Source organism: Balaenoptera borealis (assembly GCF_965194805.1).
Source record: "Balaenoptera borealis genome assembly, chromosome: 16".
Classification (NCBI taxonomy): domain Eukaryota; kingdom Metazoa; phylum Chordata; class Mammalia; order Artiodactyla; family Balaenopteridae; genus Balaenoptera; species Balaenoptera borealis.
This window is the reverse complement of record NC_138872.1, coordinates 26,058,282-26,078,849: the sequence shown is the minus strand read 5'-3', so window position 1 is coordinate 26,078,849 and position 20,568 is coordinate 26,058,282. Positions and strand designations below refer to the sequence as shown.

Sequence of the window (20,568 nt, the reverse complement as noted above, 5' to 3'; positions counted from 1 at the left end):
GATCTTTTCGGTTTTCCAAAGTTTGAACTCTGTATTTTTAATGAACTCTTCCAGTTTTTCATTTGAGCCCTCCAGACAACTGCAGGCCCCACCAGCCTGTGACTTCTGGACTCAGTCTTGGGCTGCAGCTTGGAGCCTGCCCAGACATGCTGCCCCTACAGGATCCTGCGGCTCAAAGTCACCAAGAACATCCACATCGGGGTACAGCTGGAGCAGACGGGGAACAAGACCAGCGTGGCCTTTGAGGAGTGCCACACGCCACCAGGATACCTGAGCACTGAGGTTCTGGAGCAGTGAGTACCTACCCCCCACCACTCCTGCACCCAGCCCTTCACTGAGACTCTCCCCAGAGAGTCTCAGTCTTAGGCTGCCTCTCCCCAGCCTAAGCTGTCTAGAGTGACCAAGGGTGTCAGGGACAGGGTCATCTCCAAGACCACCAGCTGTACACACCACCCATCAGTATCTCCTGCCTTCACATTGAATGTTATGGCCAAAGTGTGCATCCACGCAGGTCAAATCTTGGCTTGGCTGCTTCCTAACACCAGGAGCCCTGGCCAAGCTATTTGGCTTCCAGGAGCCTCAGTTTTCTCACCAATAAACAGGATCACAGAACTCAGCCAGCACGGGGTGGTTGTGGGGAAGAGATGAGCTAACCCCTGTGAGCTACTTAGTACAGATCCTGCTGCATAAAGTAGCCATTGCTTATGTTCTTAATATACCTAACAAAAAAGCCACCTCCTCCAGGAAGCCTTCCATTAACTTCCACTGCCAGGTGTGATCTCCCCCTCTTTGAAAATCCCAGAGACCTTTATTAGAGAGAGAAATAAAGCAAGAGAGGCAGAAAGGGAGAATCAGGAAGAAATAAAGTGGAGGAGGACAAAGTCTGGAAGAGAGAAAGCAAGAAGGCAAGAAGGGAAAAACACAGAAAAGGAAAGGGGAGAAAGAGGAGAGAGGAGAGGAGAGGGACACCAGGCGGGGAAGGAAGCAGCCACCCTGTGCTTCCCTGTTCACAGGCCCACTGGGGCTTTCCTCAGCCCTGCCCTGGACTCCCCTCTCTGGCCTCAGTCTCCCCTTCCATGGTGTCTCAGACCCCACCTGCTCTCCCCACCCCTAGGATGGACCCCCTCCTTGTGAACAAAGCTCTGGGGTTGGTGACAGATGTCCTGGATGAGGCATTGCCCTTCCTCCTACAGAAGATAGTAAGTTGCTCATTCCCCCCACCCCGCCCCCTGAGAGAGGGGTGTGACCCCAAGGGACAGCCCCTTGATCTCACCCTGACCTCAACAATGACCCCCCCATGCCTTCCCTCCAGGGGTGTCCCCTGGCCACAACCCTGCTCAACTCGCTGCTGGAAGACCTATTACACATCACTCTGTGTTCGTAGCTCCCAGCCAAGGAAGGGGCTTATCTGCTGTCCCCCTACTGTGTGCCAGGAACTCTTCTAGGCTCTGGAAATATGATGGGAAATAAAACAGACAAAGCTTTCCCACGGGGAGCCTACTTCCTAGTGGAGGGGAAAAAGGGCATTATGTCTTATGACCTTGGTAAATCATTTCCCCCCTGAGCCTCAGTTTCCCAGTCTGTAAAATGGGATTAATCACAGGCTCACAGAATGGACTGTTGTGATAATACATAAAACCTGGCACAGAGTTATGGCTCAGTAAATGCTCATTGTTACAAGAAGCTGAAGGCCCAGCCCACAATGAACTTAAAGCTAAGCAGAGAGGGAGAAGGAATTTCTCGCTGCTTCAGTGCCTCCCCATGCCCATCCCTCCATCCCCCAGGGAGGCTGAGCCCCTGTTCCATTTCCTCATTGCAGCCCCAGCCGTCTCCGGCCCGAAAGATTTCCAGCACTATGTCACCAGCACAGAATTCACAGAGGAGGCCATCCTGATGAAAGTCCAGGTGAGCCAGCCCCTGGCCAGGGCAGACCCTCTGGGGATGTCCACTGGTCTCAGGGAGAATGGGCACAGAGGAAAATGAGGTGGGGCTTCTCTGGATAGGAGGCAGAGGAGAAGGAGGAGGAGAAGGAGCAAGCGAAGGAAGTGGTGGGCAAAAGAGGAGGAGAGAGGGGAAGGGAGAAGAAAGGGCAGACCAGGCAGGCCCCACCCTCCGGAGCTCACACTGAGCCTGGGAAGTCCCGCTCGACCCTGGAAAGGTGGAGAGGCCACGGGGCTGTATGTCCCACAAGTGAAAATTAGGCTCCAACAAAAGGGCAGGTGGGGTGGCTCAGGAGCGGCAGGACCGCGTGTAACGCCCAGCTGGAAGGGACCCCTCAGATGGGGAAACCGAGGCCCAGAGAAGCGATGAGGCTGGCTGCCCCTCTCCTCCATGGGATGGTAGCAGGTGAGTCAGGAGGACAGGAGGATTTGAGTGGATAGGAAGGAGGCACTGTTAACAAAGGCACGGAGAAAAGAATGGGGTAATACATGAGGGAGAAGCAAGGAAGTGTAGCTCATGGGTTCAAAACCCAGCTCCACCTCTTACCATGTAAGTCACTTCACTCCTCTGGGCCTCAGTTTCCTCATCTATCAAATGGTTTCCATCTCGTGGTGCTTTTGTGAGGTCGAAATGAGATTGTGCCTGTAAATGTTCAGCGCTGTGTCTGGCACATAGTGAACCCTCCATATGTTAGCTGTAACCAGTTTTTGGCTGAGGAGACTGTCTCCTCCGAATTTCTCCTTCCTCCTTCATTTTTCTAAAGCTCATGACCCCTGCAGCCCAGGCCAGAGAGCCCCAAGGCCTGACCACCTGGGCCCCAAGCCCCTCCCAAAATTAGCCCCGGGCAGCCTGGCAGACCTGGCCCTTTCACTGGAAACCTACAATGACATCCTGTCCTGCCTCTACACCAGCAAGGAGATACATGTGAACCTCCAGGACTCCACGGTGAGTACTTGAGAAAAGGAAGTACATTACTTTACTGCTCTACTTTTCACATGAAGAAAGCAAGGCCCAGGTGGCATAAATGCCTTCCTGGGTGAGCCTAGGTAAGTCACTTCCCCTCTCTGGACCTCACCTGGAGAACTCTTATTCAGCTTTCAGAACCCAGTATAGAAGTTCCTTCTTCTGGAAAGACTTCCTTGAACACCCCTTTGTTGTTCCTCTCTTCATAACATTTATGCTGCAAACATGTATTGAAGGCCTACTGTGTGCCATGCCCTGTGCACACAGGGTCCCTGCCCTTTCACAGATCAAAGTCTACTGGAGGAATAGAAACTGAACAAGAAAGCAGATAAATAAAATAACGTATCTTATTTACAATAAGCCGAGCAATGGACCAGCAAGTGTGTGGTGGAGGTGAGAGAACTACCCTGGACACTAGTCAGTGACGACATCTCTGAGGAGGTGGCCTGAATGGTGGCAAGGAGGCACACACACACACACACACACACACACACACACACAGAAGTCAATGGGAAGAGCAAGTTCCCAGGGTCGATGAGGGCATCACATGAGGGAGAAATACAGATAGATCACTGCTCAGAAGCCCCCAGCAGCTCCTCATCATGCTCTGAATAAAGTCCAGTCTCCTCTCTGCAGCCCCAGGGCCTCATGAGATCTGGCTCCTGCCCACCTCTCTAGCTCTGTCTCCTCACCCACTATGCTCCAGCCACACAGGCTGGGCTCGTGCTCACCTCAGGGCCTTTGCACATGCTGTCTCCCTGCCTGGAACACTCTTCTCTCCACTGTTGGTCTCTGTGCAAATGTCATCACCTCAGAGAGCTGCTCCCTGACCACCACATGTAAATATCTAAAGTAAGCCTTTTCTCTCTCCCCCACCCAAAACCCTCTCTCCCTTTCTACTCTTTTCCCTTCGAAATACTGATCTCATCGTGTGTATGAGTATGAGTAAAGTTATATATGCGAAGTTGTATATATACACACATATATACATATACACACATATGTATATTTGTGTGTGTTCATTTATTTAACTTTGTGTGTTCACTGTCTCTGCAGTTTGGGGACGGGGACTATGAAGAGTATACTCTCTGAAGGGTACACAGGGTGTGCTCAGTAAACACTGAAATATGAAATCCCAAGATCTATATCTGGAAGAGATCTAATGTTATTGCTCCATTATTAACATGGGGAAACCAAGGCCCAGATAGGGAAAGTGACTTTCCCAAGTCACCCAGCAGGTAGGATCAGGACTGGAACCAGGGCTCCTGTCTCCCCATACTGTTCCCTCCTTTCCACACAGGTGTGGCAGCTCTGAGACTGGAAGTGAACCCTGTGATTCCATGTCTACAGAAATTCTTACACCAGTGGATGAGGATACATGTGCAAGGGTGTTCTTTGCAGCTTCACTTGTTACAGGGTGAAAAATAAAGTTAACCTAGGTGTCCATCAATAGGGAATTGGTAAAATAAGTCAGGTAATGGCTATATAAGGTGGAATTCTATGCAGCTGTTTAAAAGAAAGGGGTTGTTCTATATGTACTGATGTTGAGAGGAACAAACAAGGTGCAGGACCATCTGGTTAGAATGTTCCCATCTATTCATTCTTCTATGTGTGTAGAAAACAGCCTGTCAGGATATACTCCAAAATGTCAGTAGTGGTTACCCCTGAGAGTAGGATTTAGGAGAAAAGGGGAAGAAGTGTTGGGATGGACTTTTCATTTTTACTGTATACATTTTATAGTGTCTTCTATAATGATTTACGATTTTCAAAAATCAATGGATCACAGGTAGATGAATATGAATGTGATAAAGCAAGTATAGGAAAATGTTAATAGAAGAATCTAGGTGATGCATATACAAATGTTCTCTATAAAACTCTTTCAATTTTGCTGCATGTGTGGAAATTTTCACAATAAAATGCTGGGGGGAAAAAAATCATTGAAACAATAAAAAGTCAACCTTTCCAGATAAATCATGATGAGAAACCTGGTGAATGGCTCCTCCCGTGCTGCGACTGAGTGGTGTGCCAATGGTGCATTCAGTTAGGGACAATTACATCTCATTGAATCCCACTGACACCCCTCTCACCCCATGTACCTGTTCAGAACAGACCTGCAGGATTCTAAAGGCCAACACACATCTTGTCCTTTTTCCAGGCTGCTGACCTCATTCAGCTATTGTCACTGAGAGCACTGGAGCCTGGGCCCAAGGTGGGTATGTTGCCAACTTCTCCCCCAGCACCTCAGCCAGGATCTCAGGAAAGATTTCTTGAACAGGGGACAGGATTGGGCCACAGAGGCATGTTACATTTGGCCAGACTTTCCTACTGTGGACTCTGGAAATTACTGTGCCTTCTTCACAAGTACCGTGAGGATTAAAGGAGACGATTCACTTAGCTCATTGCCCCACCCAGGTGACACGGCCATGTGACTGTCATTATTATTCACTACTAAACAAAACCCCAACCCTGCTGAGGCACACCTCCTGAGGCAGACAGATGTGCACACATGGCAGATAGTAGTGAGCGGCGACTGTGTGCCAGACCCCTCCACCTACATCGATGTGATCCTTGGAAAGCCTGCCCTCTCACCCCCTTTTTACACATGTGCAAACCGATGCTGAGCAGGGTGACTTCACTTGCCCAAGCTCACATTGCTCAGTAAGTGGCAGAACCAGGACTTAAACCCAGTCCCAGACTCCAAAATCCATACCCAGTGTGCTCTCTCTAAAGGCTCTGAGAACAGGGCACCTGATAGACAAACAATAATAACAATAACCGCAATAGATAACAATAGCACTACTAGATGCCATGTTCCATTCTAAGCACTTTACATAAATTAACTCATTTAATCCCCACAACAACCTGGTGAAGTATGTATGATTATTATCCCCATTTTACAAGCATGAAAATTGAGGCACAGAGAAATTAAGAAACGTGTCTCAGGCCACATAATTTGTAAGCAGCAGAGCTGGACTCTGGCTCCAAAATCTATGCTCTTACCTGCTATACAAGCCCAAGAGAAGGAGCATGTAATTTCACCTCAGTGGAGCTCAGGGAGGGTAGGTGACCTTCCCAAGGTCACACAGCAAGTTGCTGCAGAGCTAGAATGAAAACTCAGATACCGTGACTCCTAAGACGGCCTTTTCCCATTCCTCCAAGCTGGGGGCTAAGGAACAGCATCTTCTGTCGCAGCCAGCACCTTCTCTGCTTTACCCTCATTTAGACTTCTAATCAGGCCAGGGGGAGCATGGGACTGACCATCAGCACCCCTCATCCTCCCACTGTCCACCTTGACGGCCTCAGTCATCCAGCCAGGCTCCCTGGTACTGCTGGGGCCCAGCAGCACCTCCTCCTTCTCAGTTTCCGGGGTGAGTAAGCCTCAAAGTTTATTGTTCCCCAGGGGGCCTGTGTCCACATGAGGGCCCCTCCAGTGCCAGCTGACTGAGGCAGGGTGACAGAGGGCAGTGGCAAACCCCGCTGGCATGTCATCTGCTAACATTCCATCAGTCCACACCCAAATAGCTGCACCTATTGTGAGAACATCAAAATACTTTAACACCTGCTCCCCTAAGTCCAGCCCCCAGTGCTCCCCAGGGATCTCTTCAGCAACTGAAGTATTTTGCCTCTGATACCCCCTGTTCAGTGCCCTTGACTGTCTCCCCTGGACATGCCTACATCCAAAGCCCTTGTCCACAAAACCGGGAAAAAGCTCAGAGAAACAGAGTTCATGGAGGGCTCAACGCGTCTGTGTTCTCTGCTCCCGAGAGAGAGGCGCCCGAGCTAGAGAGAGCTGGACCTGTGGAGGATTTCTGGGGAAATACAGCTCCATCAAAGTTTCAGCTTCTTTATTCTGAGCCCCCTTGGGATTCCTACTTCCCACTCCACAGACTTTGAAATTGGGAATGTGCCCGTGGGGCAGAAGGGTCGCCCCACCATAGGTGAGCCTAGGAGCATCTGGTGCATATAACAGGATGCTGGGATCTTAGTTGGCATGATTCTGTGGCCCATAAATCAGTCAGCTCTCGCTGGTGGCGAAAAGTCCGGTTTCTGGTTTATAAGGTAACCAGGTGAATTTTGGAGGCCCCAAAATGCTGGTCCTCTGGCTTCCAGCAAGTGCTTCTACCACCAAAGGATTCACTGCAAAAGGCTTTCTCTCAACGCAGCTGAGCTTTCCCCCTCCCCTCGTATCCAGCCCTGGCCTCCCCTGACCTCCAGGAGCACCCAGCACCCACCAGTACTCTCTCCCATGGCAACACCCACACATTCATGGTCTGAACACACATGAACCAGCAGCTGGGATCCGGCGAGAGGACCGGGTGAGAGGGGCTGGCCCTGGACAAGTATTCACGGGGGGCGGGAGTGAAGGAAATCCCTCTGGCTGGAATGTAAATTCCTCTCCTATTCTGACCGAATTTCAGCTCCTCATAGAAACTCTTTTCAAAGGCTGTGTTTTCCTCGAAAAATCAGGAATTAAAACTCCAGTTCACTCCAAACAGGTAAATATTTTTGGTTTGGGATGGTCAGAAAAAATAAGAGGGTTGACAGAGAGAGAGAGACGGGAGGAGAGAGTGTGGTTACGGGGTGCAAGTCTCCCAGCTTGCTTCAGCTGAATGGAGTAGTTTACAGGAGGGTGGGAAGGAAAGAGAGGGGAGGTGTGTTGTGACTTGAAGCTCACTGAGCATTTCATCCCCCCACCACCGCCAGCAACTGCCATCTTGGCTTCCTCGTGGTCCTGAAGGACCCACCGGCAGGCCTGAAAGAAGGCCCTGAGCCATTGATGTGGGGCTGGAAAGCCTCACTTGCTTTCCATGGGTGATCTCATCTTGCCCTTGGGCGGGGGGAGCGCTCAGAACTTAAATTTGTCCATTTCATTCTTTCACGCGCTTAACAAATACTGAGTGCTTCTATGTGCCTGGCCTTGTCTTCGGTACTTAGGATGTATCAGTGAACAAAACAAATGTCCCTGGCCTCATGGAACCCACGTTCTAGCAGGGTAAGGTGAGATAATAAACAATAAATACAGTAAGGTAAATTACATAGCATATAGGCAGGTGATAATGCGACGGAGCAAAGCAAGGAGGGGACAGAGTAGGGGTATCAGGAGTGCCGGTGAGGGTAATGTTCAAAAGGAAAGTCAGGGAAGGTTAGAGAAGAGCAATGCAGGAGGGAGCTGTGGGGATGTGGGGAAGGGGACCCAAGGTTCCAAGGCAAGGGTGTGCCTGAGGCCAGGGAACAGGAGGGAGCCCGGAGGGTTGGATCCGAAGGGGTAAGGGGAGGTCAGAGAGCGAGAAGGGCCAGGGGCCAGGCTGCGCAGGGCCTACGGGTGGGGGCGGGCTTTTCCTGAGTAAGCTGGAAGCCACTGGAGGGTTCTGAGAAGAGGGGAGCAGACTGGAGGGGGCTGGGGCGGAGGCAGGGAGGCCACTGAGCAGGCCGGTAGAAGGACGCAGAGGGTTGATGAGGCTTGGATGAGGTGGTGGCAGGTGGCAGTGGCGGGGAGTGGCCGCAAGCAGGATGCATTCTCGAAGTAGAGCTGGCAGGATTTCCTGATGGAGTGGATGTGGGGAAGGAGTGAGAGGCGTCCAGGATGACACCAGGATTTCTAAGGGCACCTCCTTGTCTTTCAGGAGAACGTTTAGTTTGTGCCTCCAGCAGGGCTGTGCGTCCTGCCTCTGGTTTTCCTCACCCGTGGGCTTCCCAGCACGGCATCCTAAGCTACTTGTGCCACCTGCACCCACACGTGGCAGTACGGGGTTTCTGCTGTAGTGTGACTGGTCCGGGCCCTCGCTGCACTGGCCCCACTGTTAACGAGGCCATGCGTGAAGCACATGGTCTCTTCCCCCAGGTGTTGTTCTTGCTCCTACACTGGAAGAGCTTTTCACTGCCCCTGCCTGTCTGAGGGAGGCCCCACAAAATAACTCCCTTTCTGCCCACCCTGGGGGTATCCCACCACCCTACACTACCACAGGACTGTGAGCCTCGTTGTCTAGCCCTAATGCAGGAAGGCTGCAAGGTGGAAAAACAATAAAACAAAGGGCTAAATGAGAACATGAACAGGAAACACTTCAAAATTATCATCCCTGTTATATCAGGCCTCCTTGCTCTGGCTTTACTTGCATAGAATCCCAGGTTTAGAGGTCCTAGAGATCATCTTCTCAGGGTCAGGGATCCCCTCTGTGACATCTTCAGAAGGCAGTCATCCAGACCAGGGCTGCCAGGTATGGTTGGACAGGTTGCACACGGCACAAGCCACCCACATCACAGACGATACAAATACGAATATGTTTATGACAGTCTCCCAACAGATGGGAAACGAGTGTCTCGGAGAAAGGGAGTTTTTTCCCAATCTGTCCAAATGGGTTGAGGCAGCCCTGGTCAAGACCTCTTGAACATCCCTGGTGACAGGAGGCTTGCTTTCTCAGTGAGACAATTCTTGTCCCATTACCAAGCAGCTCTCAGCACTGGAGAGCTCCTCCTTGGACTGACCCAAAGTTGGTCCCTGCGAAGCTCTGGCCCCGGGGTTTTCTTTGGCCCAACTGGTTTCCTGGACTGCCCTGCAGAGATATGAAGATAGTTACTGTGACCTGGGGTGAGGCAACCCTTCTTCAGGGCCCCCAACTTTCCCCAGTCCCTTCACTAATCCAGTCATCTGGCTCCAATGCCCTTCAAAAGTGGAGTTCCCAGGACTACTCCTGATCTCCTGTGGGCACCTGTACACTGGAGTCCCCTCACTATTCCCATTCTGACCATTGGTCAGAATCTGCCAAACCAGCTGAAGTGACCTTCCTGTCCCTCTTTCATCTCTTGTAGGAGGAACGTCTGGAAGCCTTTCTCTTAGAGCTTCTGAAGAGGTTCTTCCCCCATCACAACAGTGAGCGCCACCGCGTTTCTCCTCATGCCCACATACAGCGCAGCTGCGAGCCACATCAACCATGCCCGAAGCCCTGCACAGACAGCTAGCTTTTGCCTTGTCCCCTGGGGTTGGTTAAGAATTGCCCACGGGCCAGGCAGAAGGAGGTGGGGTGGGGAAGGGGCCATGTGTGCCCTCCTGGTCTTTGCCCAGGCCACTGGTGGTGACAAGAGCTCAGAAGTGGAGGGATGAAGGGCTTCTCAGGGGAGGTGGGCGAAGTATTATGGAAAGTGAGAAAAGGAAGGGCCCTCAGAGGTGGTGGAGCCCCCAGCTCACAATTCCAACGCCTGCAGGGTCCAGGTAGGTAACATACCCGAAGGAAGCAGCCCAGATAGGGCCTATGGTAAACATGCCCCTCCTTAAGTGGGCGGCTAGCACTCAGTTCAGGTATTTTTTACCTTTGAGAGATGCCAGAAAGCTGAACTTTTTGAGACATCACCCCCAGGTTAGATATCAGCAACAAAATCAAACTTTCCCCAAACACCCCTGTCTTAGTTTGGGCTCCCTCAGAAGCAGACCCTGAGGTAGCAGAGGGCAGGCGGCGTTTTGGGAAGACGGAAGGTGTGGGAAGTGAGTCTTCCAGGAATGCAGAGCCTCGTCAGGCTCCTCTGCCCCAGAGCGCTCAGCGCTTCCCTCTCCTTCCGCCTCCCCTCACTCCGTCTGCGTAACCTTCACCCGTCTACCCACATGATGATTTAGTCAGTGCCTACGTCCCCAGCCAGATGGTGAGCTGCCGGAGGGCAGGGACCCCTGGTCTTTGTTTTTTGGTGTGTTCCCACCCATGTTCAGTGCCTCCCATCCAGGAGACGCTCAGGAAGTACATGTAGGATAAATAGCTCAGACGTTACTCACCTCTGAGAAATCAGCTGGCTCAGCCTCCTCATCTTTCAGAGGGCCCAGAGAAGTTACCCAAGGACTTACCCAAGGTCACACTGCAAGTATCTGCTGCAAGTATCCTTAAAATGCTACTAAGGGGCTTCCCTGGTGGCGCAGTGGTTGGGAGTCCGCCTGCCAATGCAGGGGACACGGGTTCGAGCCCTGGTCTGGGAGGATCCCGCGTGCCGCGGAGCAGCTGGGCCCGTGAGCCACAATTGCTGAGCCTGCGCGTCTGGAGCCTGTGCTCTGCAACGGGGGGGGGGGGGCCGCGATGGTGAGGGGCCCGTGCGCCGCGATGGGGAGTGGCCCCCGCTTGCCACAACTCGAGAAGGCCCTCGCACAGAAACGAAGACCCAACACAGCCAAAAATAAATAAATAAATAAAATATTAAAAAAAAAACAAAGTGACCTAAAGACTCCAAATGAAAAGCAAATATTTAAAAAAAAAAAAATGCTACTAAGAAGAGCATCTTCATAAAAATGTGTTCATAGTTATTGAATATATTCAAGAAGAAATTCCCTTCAGATAGATTTTTAATAAACGGGTAGAGTAGCTATTTAGAGACCTGACCTTCTGAAGTGGGGTGGCCTGATGGGGGAGAGGAAGACACACCCAGTCCCACAGACCCCTGCCCACAGGGCACTGAGCTCCCCCGCCCTCCCCTCTTGCAGATCTGCTCAGAGAACAAGGCCTCCTGCTGCCCAACGTCAAGGGCATCTCCTTCGACCAGGCACGGATGGAGCCCTCCAAGGTAAATGCTGGGAAAAGGAGCTTCCTGAGGCACATGTGGGAGGTCAGAGCTAGAAGGGCCATGGGGTCCTGCAGGTGCCTTGTCCCCATCCTGCAGAGGCAGAAGCTGAGGCTTGGGCAAAAGAGGCACTCCAGGTGGAAAGCCCTTTACCTTCCTTATCTTACCGGCTCCTCACAGCCATCCTGGGTGGGATGCCCCATTTACAGATGAGGAAACTGGGGCTCTGGGGGGCTCCATGAATCCCTCAGGGAGCCACACCCTAGGCTCACTGAGAGCTTCAGTGCCTCACACAGGTGATCTTCACAATGAGCTCCATGAAGTTGATGCTACTATTTTTCCCATTTTACAAAAGAAAGGCAGAGGAACTTGCCCAGAGCAGCAGAGTCAAGATTCCAACTGGGGTTCACCTGACTTCAAAGCCTGTACCCTTAGCCTGGACCATCCACCACCCTAGAACTCAGGTGTCCTGAACCCCAGAACAGGGCTGTTGCCTCTGGCACCTGCTATCTGTGAACTGCCAGAGGGTGGGAACCAGTGCAGCCATAGGCTGGCTAAATGTCAGGAAGGTTAAGATGCAGCCAGAGACCAGAGGGCAGAGAAAACCAGCAGAGGAACCATGGAGGTGCTTCCAGGGGCGTTTGCCAGCTCTGAACCTGCCCCTGGAATCACCCTGCCCCCTTGGCCCTCTTCCCTTCCCTCTGTGGGTGGACCTGAGAAGAGGCTGATGGGAAAGGGCAGAGCTTAGAGATGCCCTTCATTTCTTTGTTGCTGCCTTAAAAAGACTCCCACTCTTAAACAGCAGCACAGGAAGGGATGTTTGGGGCAAGGCAGAGAGAAAATCAGACAGAAGCTCCTGGCTGTATGACCTCATGGCTAGGCAAGCCACTAGTGGTCTCTCAGCCTGTTGTCTCTGTCTGTATAATAGAGATAAAGGCAGTTCTCCCCATGGGCTGGAAGTGAGGACTCCCCTGGCAAACACGAGGAATTGTTAGGGCCACTGATCTTACCCAGCCCTACTCCAACATTTGACAGAATGTGACCCACCATCCCAGTCATAAAGTTTGAGCTTCAGGACTCCCAGCTTATGCCGAATCCTGGACCCAGGACTCCCAGTTCCCAGTTCTGACATTCAGGAAACACTAGAAATCTGCTTTCAAGACCCAGAAGTTACTGTGCAGAAGGAGGCAGGAGGGGACAGCAGGAGCTCCTATAATAAAACCCCAGCTCCTGTCCTGTGCTACTCCCCCACATCCACCCTCAGACCCTGACCTAGATTCAGCCCAGGGTGGCCCTAGTAGAGAAGGGTCCACTCAGGGTGACTCTAGCAGGTCGGGGCTAGAAGGGCTTCTAGAGGTAATACAGGGGCTGGGGCTGCTCCATAAATGATGTCACAAATCCTGGCAGTGTGGGCCAGAGAGGGTACTCTATAGCTCTGAGTACAAAAAAGAACAAAGTCAGGGCACAGCCCCAGCAGCTGCCATATAACCAGACCTATAGAGGCAGGGGGAGAAAGGGTGGGTGGGCTCACTGGCTCACTCATTGATTCACTTCTAGGCTGCCCCGCACTGTTGTGCTGGTTACATATCGTACAACTCTAGAATGCACCACTCATACTGTAGTGTACCTGAACAACACCACCTAGAGTTGGGCAGTGCACAACCTGTACATCCTTGCATGGCTGCCCTCATCGCTCACTCATTCATTCAGTCAATAAATGGCACTGGCTGTTCTGTGCCTGGCCCTGTGCTGGGTGATGTTGGGATAGAGACGAGTTAGATCCAATGCCTGAACGCTCCAGGAGCTCCCATTCTTATGGGGAAAATAGGTGCAGGAACAGATAGATTCCAGCACCATGGTTGGGTCTGGCAGAGGTTTGAGCATTGTGGGTGGGAGCACATGAAAGGCTCTAGCTGGGTGAGAGGCCCACCTCAGGGTGACCCAAGCAGGACAAACCCCAGTGCTACAGAAATGTGAGCGGCCCCTTGATACACAGGCTTTCAGGAAGAGCCCCAAAGACTGGTCCATCCTTCCCTCACAAACATTCCCAAAACCCTCCTCCCACTCCACTCTATCCCCACATCCAGTCAGTCCCTGACTCTGCCCTCTTGCCACCAGGCAAAGGTGTGCCCTCAGGACACACAGTCCCTCTCAGGAGTGGCAGGAGCAGCTTCGGGGAGAGCTGGCTTTGCACGGCGAGGACGGATGGGGTGCATCTCCCTGCTTCTATCCACAGGATTACTTCCTACTGACTATTCGGGAGGAATAACTAGTTCTTACTGAGGGCCAGTCCCTCCCCTCAGCCACAAGTGCTCTGGACACTTGAGAGTCCAAGAATGGCTACAGTCACAGTGGAAAATCAGTTTCAATAAAGATGATTCTTGCTTGAGAAGGAGTCTGGTTCTGAGTTTGCTAAGGGGTTCTGGGAGGTGGCCAGGCTGTTTGTTTGTTGTTTTTATTTATTTATTTTCTTTTTGGCTGCGTTGGGTCTTCGTTGCTGCGCGCGGGCTTTCTCTAGTTGCGGCGAGCGGGGGCTACTCTTCGTTGCAGTGCATGGGCTTCTCATTGCAGTGGCTTCTCTTGTTGCAGAGCAAGGGCTCTAGGCACACGAGCTTCAGTAGTTGTGGCACGTGGGCTCAGCAGTTGCGGTTCGCAGGCTCCAGAGTAGTTGTGGCATGTGGGCTCAGTAGTTGTGGCGCACGGGCTTAGTTGCTCCACAGCATGTGGGATCTTCCCGGACCAGGGATCGAACCCCCAACCCCTGCACTGAAAGGCGGATTCTTAACCACTGTGCCACCTGGGAAGTCCGGCCAGGCTGTTTTGAAATGTTTAAATGAAGGGGTTTTCTCCCTAATAGTTCCTGTTTTCCCTTGGCCCCTCAGAGAGGTATTCTGAATTCTGAATTTGGTGTCTCAGAAAAGGGAGGTGCCTCAGAAAATGGAGAAAGGGCTTGAGCTTCAAAAGCCCAGGCCCTGAGAGGATGGGGTGTAGAAAGGATGTGAGGAATTTGCACACACAGGAAAGGTTCCCGGCTCAAGAGGGAGGAAGAGAAAGGAAGCAGGAAAGAGAAGTACTAGAGTCCCTAAGAAAGGGGGAACCACGGGACACAGAGATATTTGGGAGGCCCTGAGTACAGAGGGCAGCAGCCAGACCCCCAAGCAGGTGAGTGACCGTGAGACGGCCACACCTCAGCGTGAGGTGACTGTCATGTGCCCAAAAGCAGTGCCATGGCGGGAGAGAGCCAGGAGCCCTCCTCCCCACCAACATCCCAGTCCCATGTGGCCCAGGCAGAGCCAAGCAGTGAGCAGAGAAAGGGTGGGCACTAGAGGGCTTTGCAGTCTGAAATGTAAACAGCTCCATGGTTGCCAAGGGTGGAGAGATGGCAAAGCAGACAGACGCCCCCTCCCATGCCCAACCACCTGCCAAAGCCCATAGCAGGTTAGGCCTGGCCCCAGAAAAAGGCAGATGAGGAGAAACTTCAGACTGTTATAGAGGCTCATAACAGTCTCTGTCTTGGGAATGAGCAAGTAGTCAGCAGCCCAGGAACCCCAGCTGGCCTCTGGAAACTTGAAAAGTTGTTGGGGAGGCCCTCCTGGAGGCTGATTCTCTACCGTGCAGCCCAAACCACGGAGGGACCTTCCTGGGTCTGGTGCAGGGTCCCTGACCTGTAAGAGGAGATTGGAGCCCAGAGCAAACCACTTGTGAATTCTCTACTTGACTCCCCGACCTGTTTTACAAGTATGAACCACAAGCCTCACCTTGAAGGAAAAAAGTCCCCAACAGGAGCCCCCAGTGCAGGAGCCATCAAGAGGTCTTAGGGCAAAAAGGCAGGACTGCCCTGCACTTTGGCCTTGCAAAGCCTCCTGGCCCTTGATGTGTATATGACGCACCTAAGATAAGGTGGAGGCTGGAACACACTTTCCCAGAGGAGACGTGAATCCTTACACCAAGCCCAGAATTTTCCCACCTGTGTGTGACCGCATCACCTGGCACAAGGTAGATGCTGAGTACAAAATGATTGAATGGCGACCTCCTCAGGACCTTGGGAAAAGTTGGGCAGGCCTCGGCTTGCTCATCAGCAAGAATGACCTGTCCAAGCATGAGAGAGTCTCTCTCACCAGCCACAGAAGCCCCTCATTCCTCTATGACTTTACCAGATGCATCTCACTTTACAGTCTGCAGACACATCTGTTATCCCATTAGACCCTCACGATAACACTGGGTGCTGCCTGATAGGGTGTGCAATTATTCCCATCTGCCAGGCAGGGTAACACCACTTCTCATGCTAGAAATCAAGACACTGGCTCCAAAGACCACCCTCCTACTCCCTCCACCCCATATGGCTCCTCCCTGCTGCCACCCCACCCTGGGCCTCTAAGCTCAGCTTGGGGGCAAATAGCCCAAAACACCTCTCCCACTCACCTGCTTTGGTGGCCTAAGGCCTTCCCCAGTGGCATCACTCCTGAAGGTCTTCTTTCTTTTTTAATAAATTCATTTATTTTATTTATTTATTTTTGGCTGCGTTGGGTCTTCGTTGCTGCGAGCAGGCTTTCTCTAGTTGTGGCAGGGGGGGCTACTCTTCATCGCAGTGCATGGGCTTCTCATTGCGGTGGCTTCTCTTGTCACAGAGCACAGGCTCTAGGCGTGCAGGCTTCAGTAGTTGCAGCACGCAGGCTCAGCAGTTGTGGCTCGCGGGCTCTAGAGCACAGGCTCAGTAGTTGTGGTGCACGGGCTTAGCTGCTCTGCAGCATGTGGGATCTTCCCGGACCAAGGATCGAACCCGTGTCCCCTGCATTGGCAGGCAGATTCTTAACCACTGTGCCACCAGGGAAGACTCCTGAAGGTCTTCTTAAGGAAATATCAATACACCTTTTTAAGAAGTGATTTTCAATTTTTCAAGGCTAATGATCCATTTCTTCAAATAAAAGCTTACAAAGAAACTGGATACATAGATGACAAGGGAGCTCCTCTGATTAGAATGAGGCTGGGGGCTGGATCTCTGCCCCCTCTAGTTCCACCTTCTAATCCCCAAAGTGGGCACCTCTGAGGAACCTCCATGCTCCATGGAGTTAAGGCATTGAGTCACCCAGGAGGGAGGCCATCAAGAACCAAGAGCGCTGAAGGACATGAACACAAGATGGATGTGTTTTGACAACGGGGATAACCTAAAGAATGGGGGGAAATTCACTGGAAGAAAGAGAGGGACACAGAAGGAAGAACATGGAAGGCGCTAGCTCTTCCCCACCCAGATCACAACTCCTCAGCTAAGGTCTCTGATTTCTCCACACCCAGTCCAATACCTGGTCCAATCCTGTTGTCCTACTTTCTAAATCGCTCTCAAATCCACCAGCAATACCACACTGAACAAGGCCTCCATCATCTCTCACCTAGATTATTCCAGCTGCTTTCTCCCTAGACTCCAAATAGCAGCCAGAATAGGCTTTTCAAAACATAAACCAAATCATGTCACTTCTTGGTTAAAACCCTCCAGTGGCTTCCAACTCAGAGGAAAATCCACTGTCTTCATCACAGCTCCCAAGGCTCTTCCTGACTTGGCCTCAGGTCAGCCCTCCACCTTCCTCTCAGTCTCACCAGCCTGTGAGTTGCTCAAACACACCAGATCTTCCTTACAGCAGGCTTACCCAAGCTGTTCCCTGTCTCTCTTCCCCTCACCCTGCCTGGAGTGGTTTCTTCTCATCCTTTAGCTCAACTTAGAAATCAACTCATCTGAGAGGCCCTCCACTACTCCCATCTCAACCTTCATTTCTTTCAAAACTCTTAGCACAACTTGTCCTTATTTTATTGCATTTTATTGGTCTGCTTACTTGTTCTGTGTCTGTCTCTCTAACTATAAGTCATGAGGGGAGAGACCATGACTCATTAATGCAGTCCTGGTGCCTGGTACATAGTTGGTACTTAATAAATATCTGAGGAACACATAAATGAATGGATGGATGGATAGATAGATGGATGATGGATGGATGAACTCATCACCACTAATCCAGGCCCTGCTCACATTTGAAGATACACTATTGCTGGAAACAAGAGGGGAGGCAGGGGCCAAGGACTTCAAGTTTTCCATTTGCATAAAGATATAGTCCAAGGAGAAACAATCCTTATCCATTTATTATATTAGAGCAAAGAGCTCTTCTAGGTGATACCTTAAAACAAACAAAACCTAGTTTACAATGTTACATGGAATCAAACTGCTTTTCTTTCCAGAGTAAATTTATAATGCAGATATCTCACGAATTGACATTCACTTTCCCTCATAAGAAGTCCAAATGCTTGAGGTTGGCAAAAACAAGCCAGATCTCACATGGATCAGGAATCTTGAAAATATTCATATTCTTTGACAATATGTATGACAATTCCCACTTCTGAGGATTCCCTAAAGAAGTAAGCAGAGATTCAGAGAAATATTTAAGGGTAACACTGATTGCCACAGCATTGGTTTTATGGTGAAAATCTGGGAACAACGTAAATGTCTAACTGTAGAGGATTTTTTTTTTGACAAATTCTTAGTAAGAAATATTGCACACCCATTAAAATCATGCTTTTAAAAGAGCATTTGGGGGGCTTCCCTGATGGCGCAGTGGTTAAGAATCCACCTGCCAATGCAGGAGACACGGGTTCGAGCCCTGGTCCAGGAAGATCCCACATGCCGCGGAGCAATGAAGCCCAGGCGCCACAACCATTGAGCGTGCGCTCTAGAGCCTGTGAGCCACAACTACTGAGCCCGTGTGCCACAACTAATGAAGCCCGCGTGCCTAGGGCCCATGCTCCCAACAAGAGAAGCCACCACAATGAGAAGCCTGTGCACCACAACGAAGAGTAGCCCCCGCTCACCGCAACCAGAGAAAAGCTCGCGTGCAGCAACGAAGACCCAACACAGCCAAAAATAAAATAAATAAAATAAAAATAAATAAATAAATAAAGAAGATACATGCACCCCAGTGTTCATTGCAGCACTACTTACAATAGCCAGGACATGGAAGCAACCTAAATGTCCAACAACAGAGGAATGGATAAAGAAGATGTGGTATGTATATACGATGGAATATTACTCAGCCATAAAAAAGAACAAAATAATGTCATTTGTAGCAACATGGATGGACCTAGAGATTGTCATACTGAGTGAAGTTAAGTCAGACACTGAAAGACAAATATCATATGATATTGCTTATATGTGGAATCTTTAAAAAAAAGGTACAAATGAACTTATTTACAAAACAGAAGTAGAGTCAGGATGTATTGCTAGAAAACAAACTTATGGTTACCGGGGATATGGAGGGGGAGGAGGGATAAATTGGGAGATTGGGAGTGATATATACACACTACTATATATAAAATAGATAACTAATAAGAACCTGCTGTATGGCACAGGGAACTCTACTCAATACTCTGTAATGGCCTATTTGGGAAAAAAATCTAAAAAACAGTGGATAGATGTATATGTATAACTGATTCACTGTGCTGTACACCCTGAAACTAACACAACACTGTAAATCAACTATACTCCAAAAAAATTTTAAAAAAGGGAGTTATCAAGTTATCAACTCGTATATACTATGTGACATGTATATGTGTGTATACATATATAGAGATATATATGTATACACGTTTTTAATTCAAAAAATGTTGTTTTAGGATCTATCCATGTTGCAAATTATGTATCTAATTGATTGCTTCTTGCTACTGTAAGGAATCCATAATATGCGCCCAATTCATGCATCTAATATTTTTATGTATATTTATGTATACTATGTGCATATATATAATATATAGAGAGAGAGAGAGCAGCATGTATAGAGAGATATCATTATATATATGTGTGTGCTTTCATACAGACTGTAATGGTCAGGCCATTCAAGATGGCTGTTCTCTTGCTCTCTGTACATCCCCTGCTCAACCAGTCCTTGCTTCACTCACATGACTCCTCTTAATTACAGGGCTTAATCAGTAACCACCTGCCCCAGCTGCTTGTTTCCTGGAAATGATGAGCCAACCTGAAATCATTTACCCCTATAAATGATAGCCTCTTTCTCCCCTGAGTAGCAAAGATTGTGGCTATGTCCTGCCTGCCCTCTGCTGCCCATGGTGGGCTGTCACTCCAGAGCCTTGGGTTTGGATATGTAATATCCTGTGTCCAATAAGCTGTTGATGTCTCTGTCACTGTCTCTGAACTCTTTCTTCTATCTCGAGGCTGGGCAACTACAAGGCTTTCAGGCCTACAGGGTACAGCCCAGCACAGATAGTCAAGAGGATGAGGAACATAGAAAAACTAACAAAATAAAACAAAAGATACTTTGAAGTTAAAAAAAAAAAAATGTTGGCTGTGATTGTCAGATAGCTTGAGTGGTAAGATTGCAGATGATTTTTGTTTTCTTCTTAACATCTTCTTACAGTGAACATGGTTGACTTTTATCATTATGGGAAAAAAATGTCCTCATTCATTCAGTAAATAAATATCAAACACCTACTCTAAGCCACGTGAGAAAAACAAAGCAAGAATGGTTTCTGCCCTCATGAAACTCGTGAAGGAGATGACATTCAACAACTCAGCCAACAAAAAAGACACATGACTACAAATACCAATGAGGGGGCTTCCCTGGTGGCGCAGTGGTTGAGAGTCTGCCTGCTAATGCAGGGGACACGGGTTCGAGCCCTGGTCTGGGAGGATCCCACATGCCGCGGAGCAACTAGGCCCGTGAGCCACAATTACTGAGCCTGCGTGTCTGGAGCCTGTGCTCCGCAACAGGAGAGGCCGCGATAGTGAGAGGCCCGCGCACCGCGATGAAGAGCGGCCCCCGCTTGCCGCAACTGGAGAAAGCCCTCGCACAGAAACGAAGACTCAACACAGCCATAAATAAATAAATAAAATTAAAAAAAAAAAAAAAAAGACAGAGCTGGAAAATACATTAAAAAAAAAAAACAAACCAATGAGGGCCCAGAAGGAAGACTACAAGGGGGCACTGGGAAAGAGAATAATTCAGGGGCAGCCTGATTTAGATGAGGTGCCAGGGAAGGCTTCTCAAAGCAGATGATATTTGAGCTGAGCCCTGCGGGATGAGTGAGTTAGGCAAAATGTGGAGAAAATGAATCCAGACAATGGGAACAGAATGTGCAAAG

The 20,568-nt window shown here is 50.1% G+C and overlaps 1 protein-coding gene across 1 annotated transcript; it reads left to right on the top strand.

Annotated features, from left to right (window-relative positions):
* Positions 1-295: 295 nt before the first annotated feature.
* On the top strand, positions 296-20,338 carry LOC309612778 (uncharacterized protein). The gene is made up of 6 exons (XM_082358944.1): positions 296-1,199; positions 1,820-1,905; positions 2,705-2,886; positions 5,060-5,113; positions 11,360-11,439; positions 13,555-20,338. The coding sequence occupies exons 1-6, from the start codon at positions 1,159-1,161 to the stop codon at positions 13,703-13,705; spliced, it is 594 nt and encodes a 197-aa protein (XP_082215070.1). The 5' UTR covers positions 296-1,158; the 3' UTR covers positions 13,706-20,338.
* Positions 20,339-20,568: the final 230 nt, after the last annotated feature.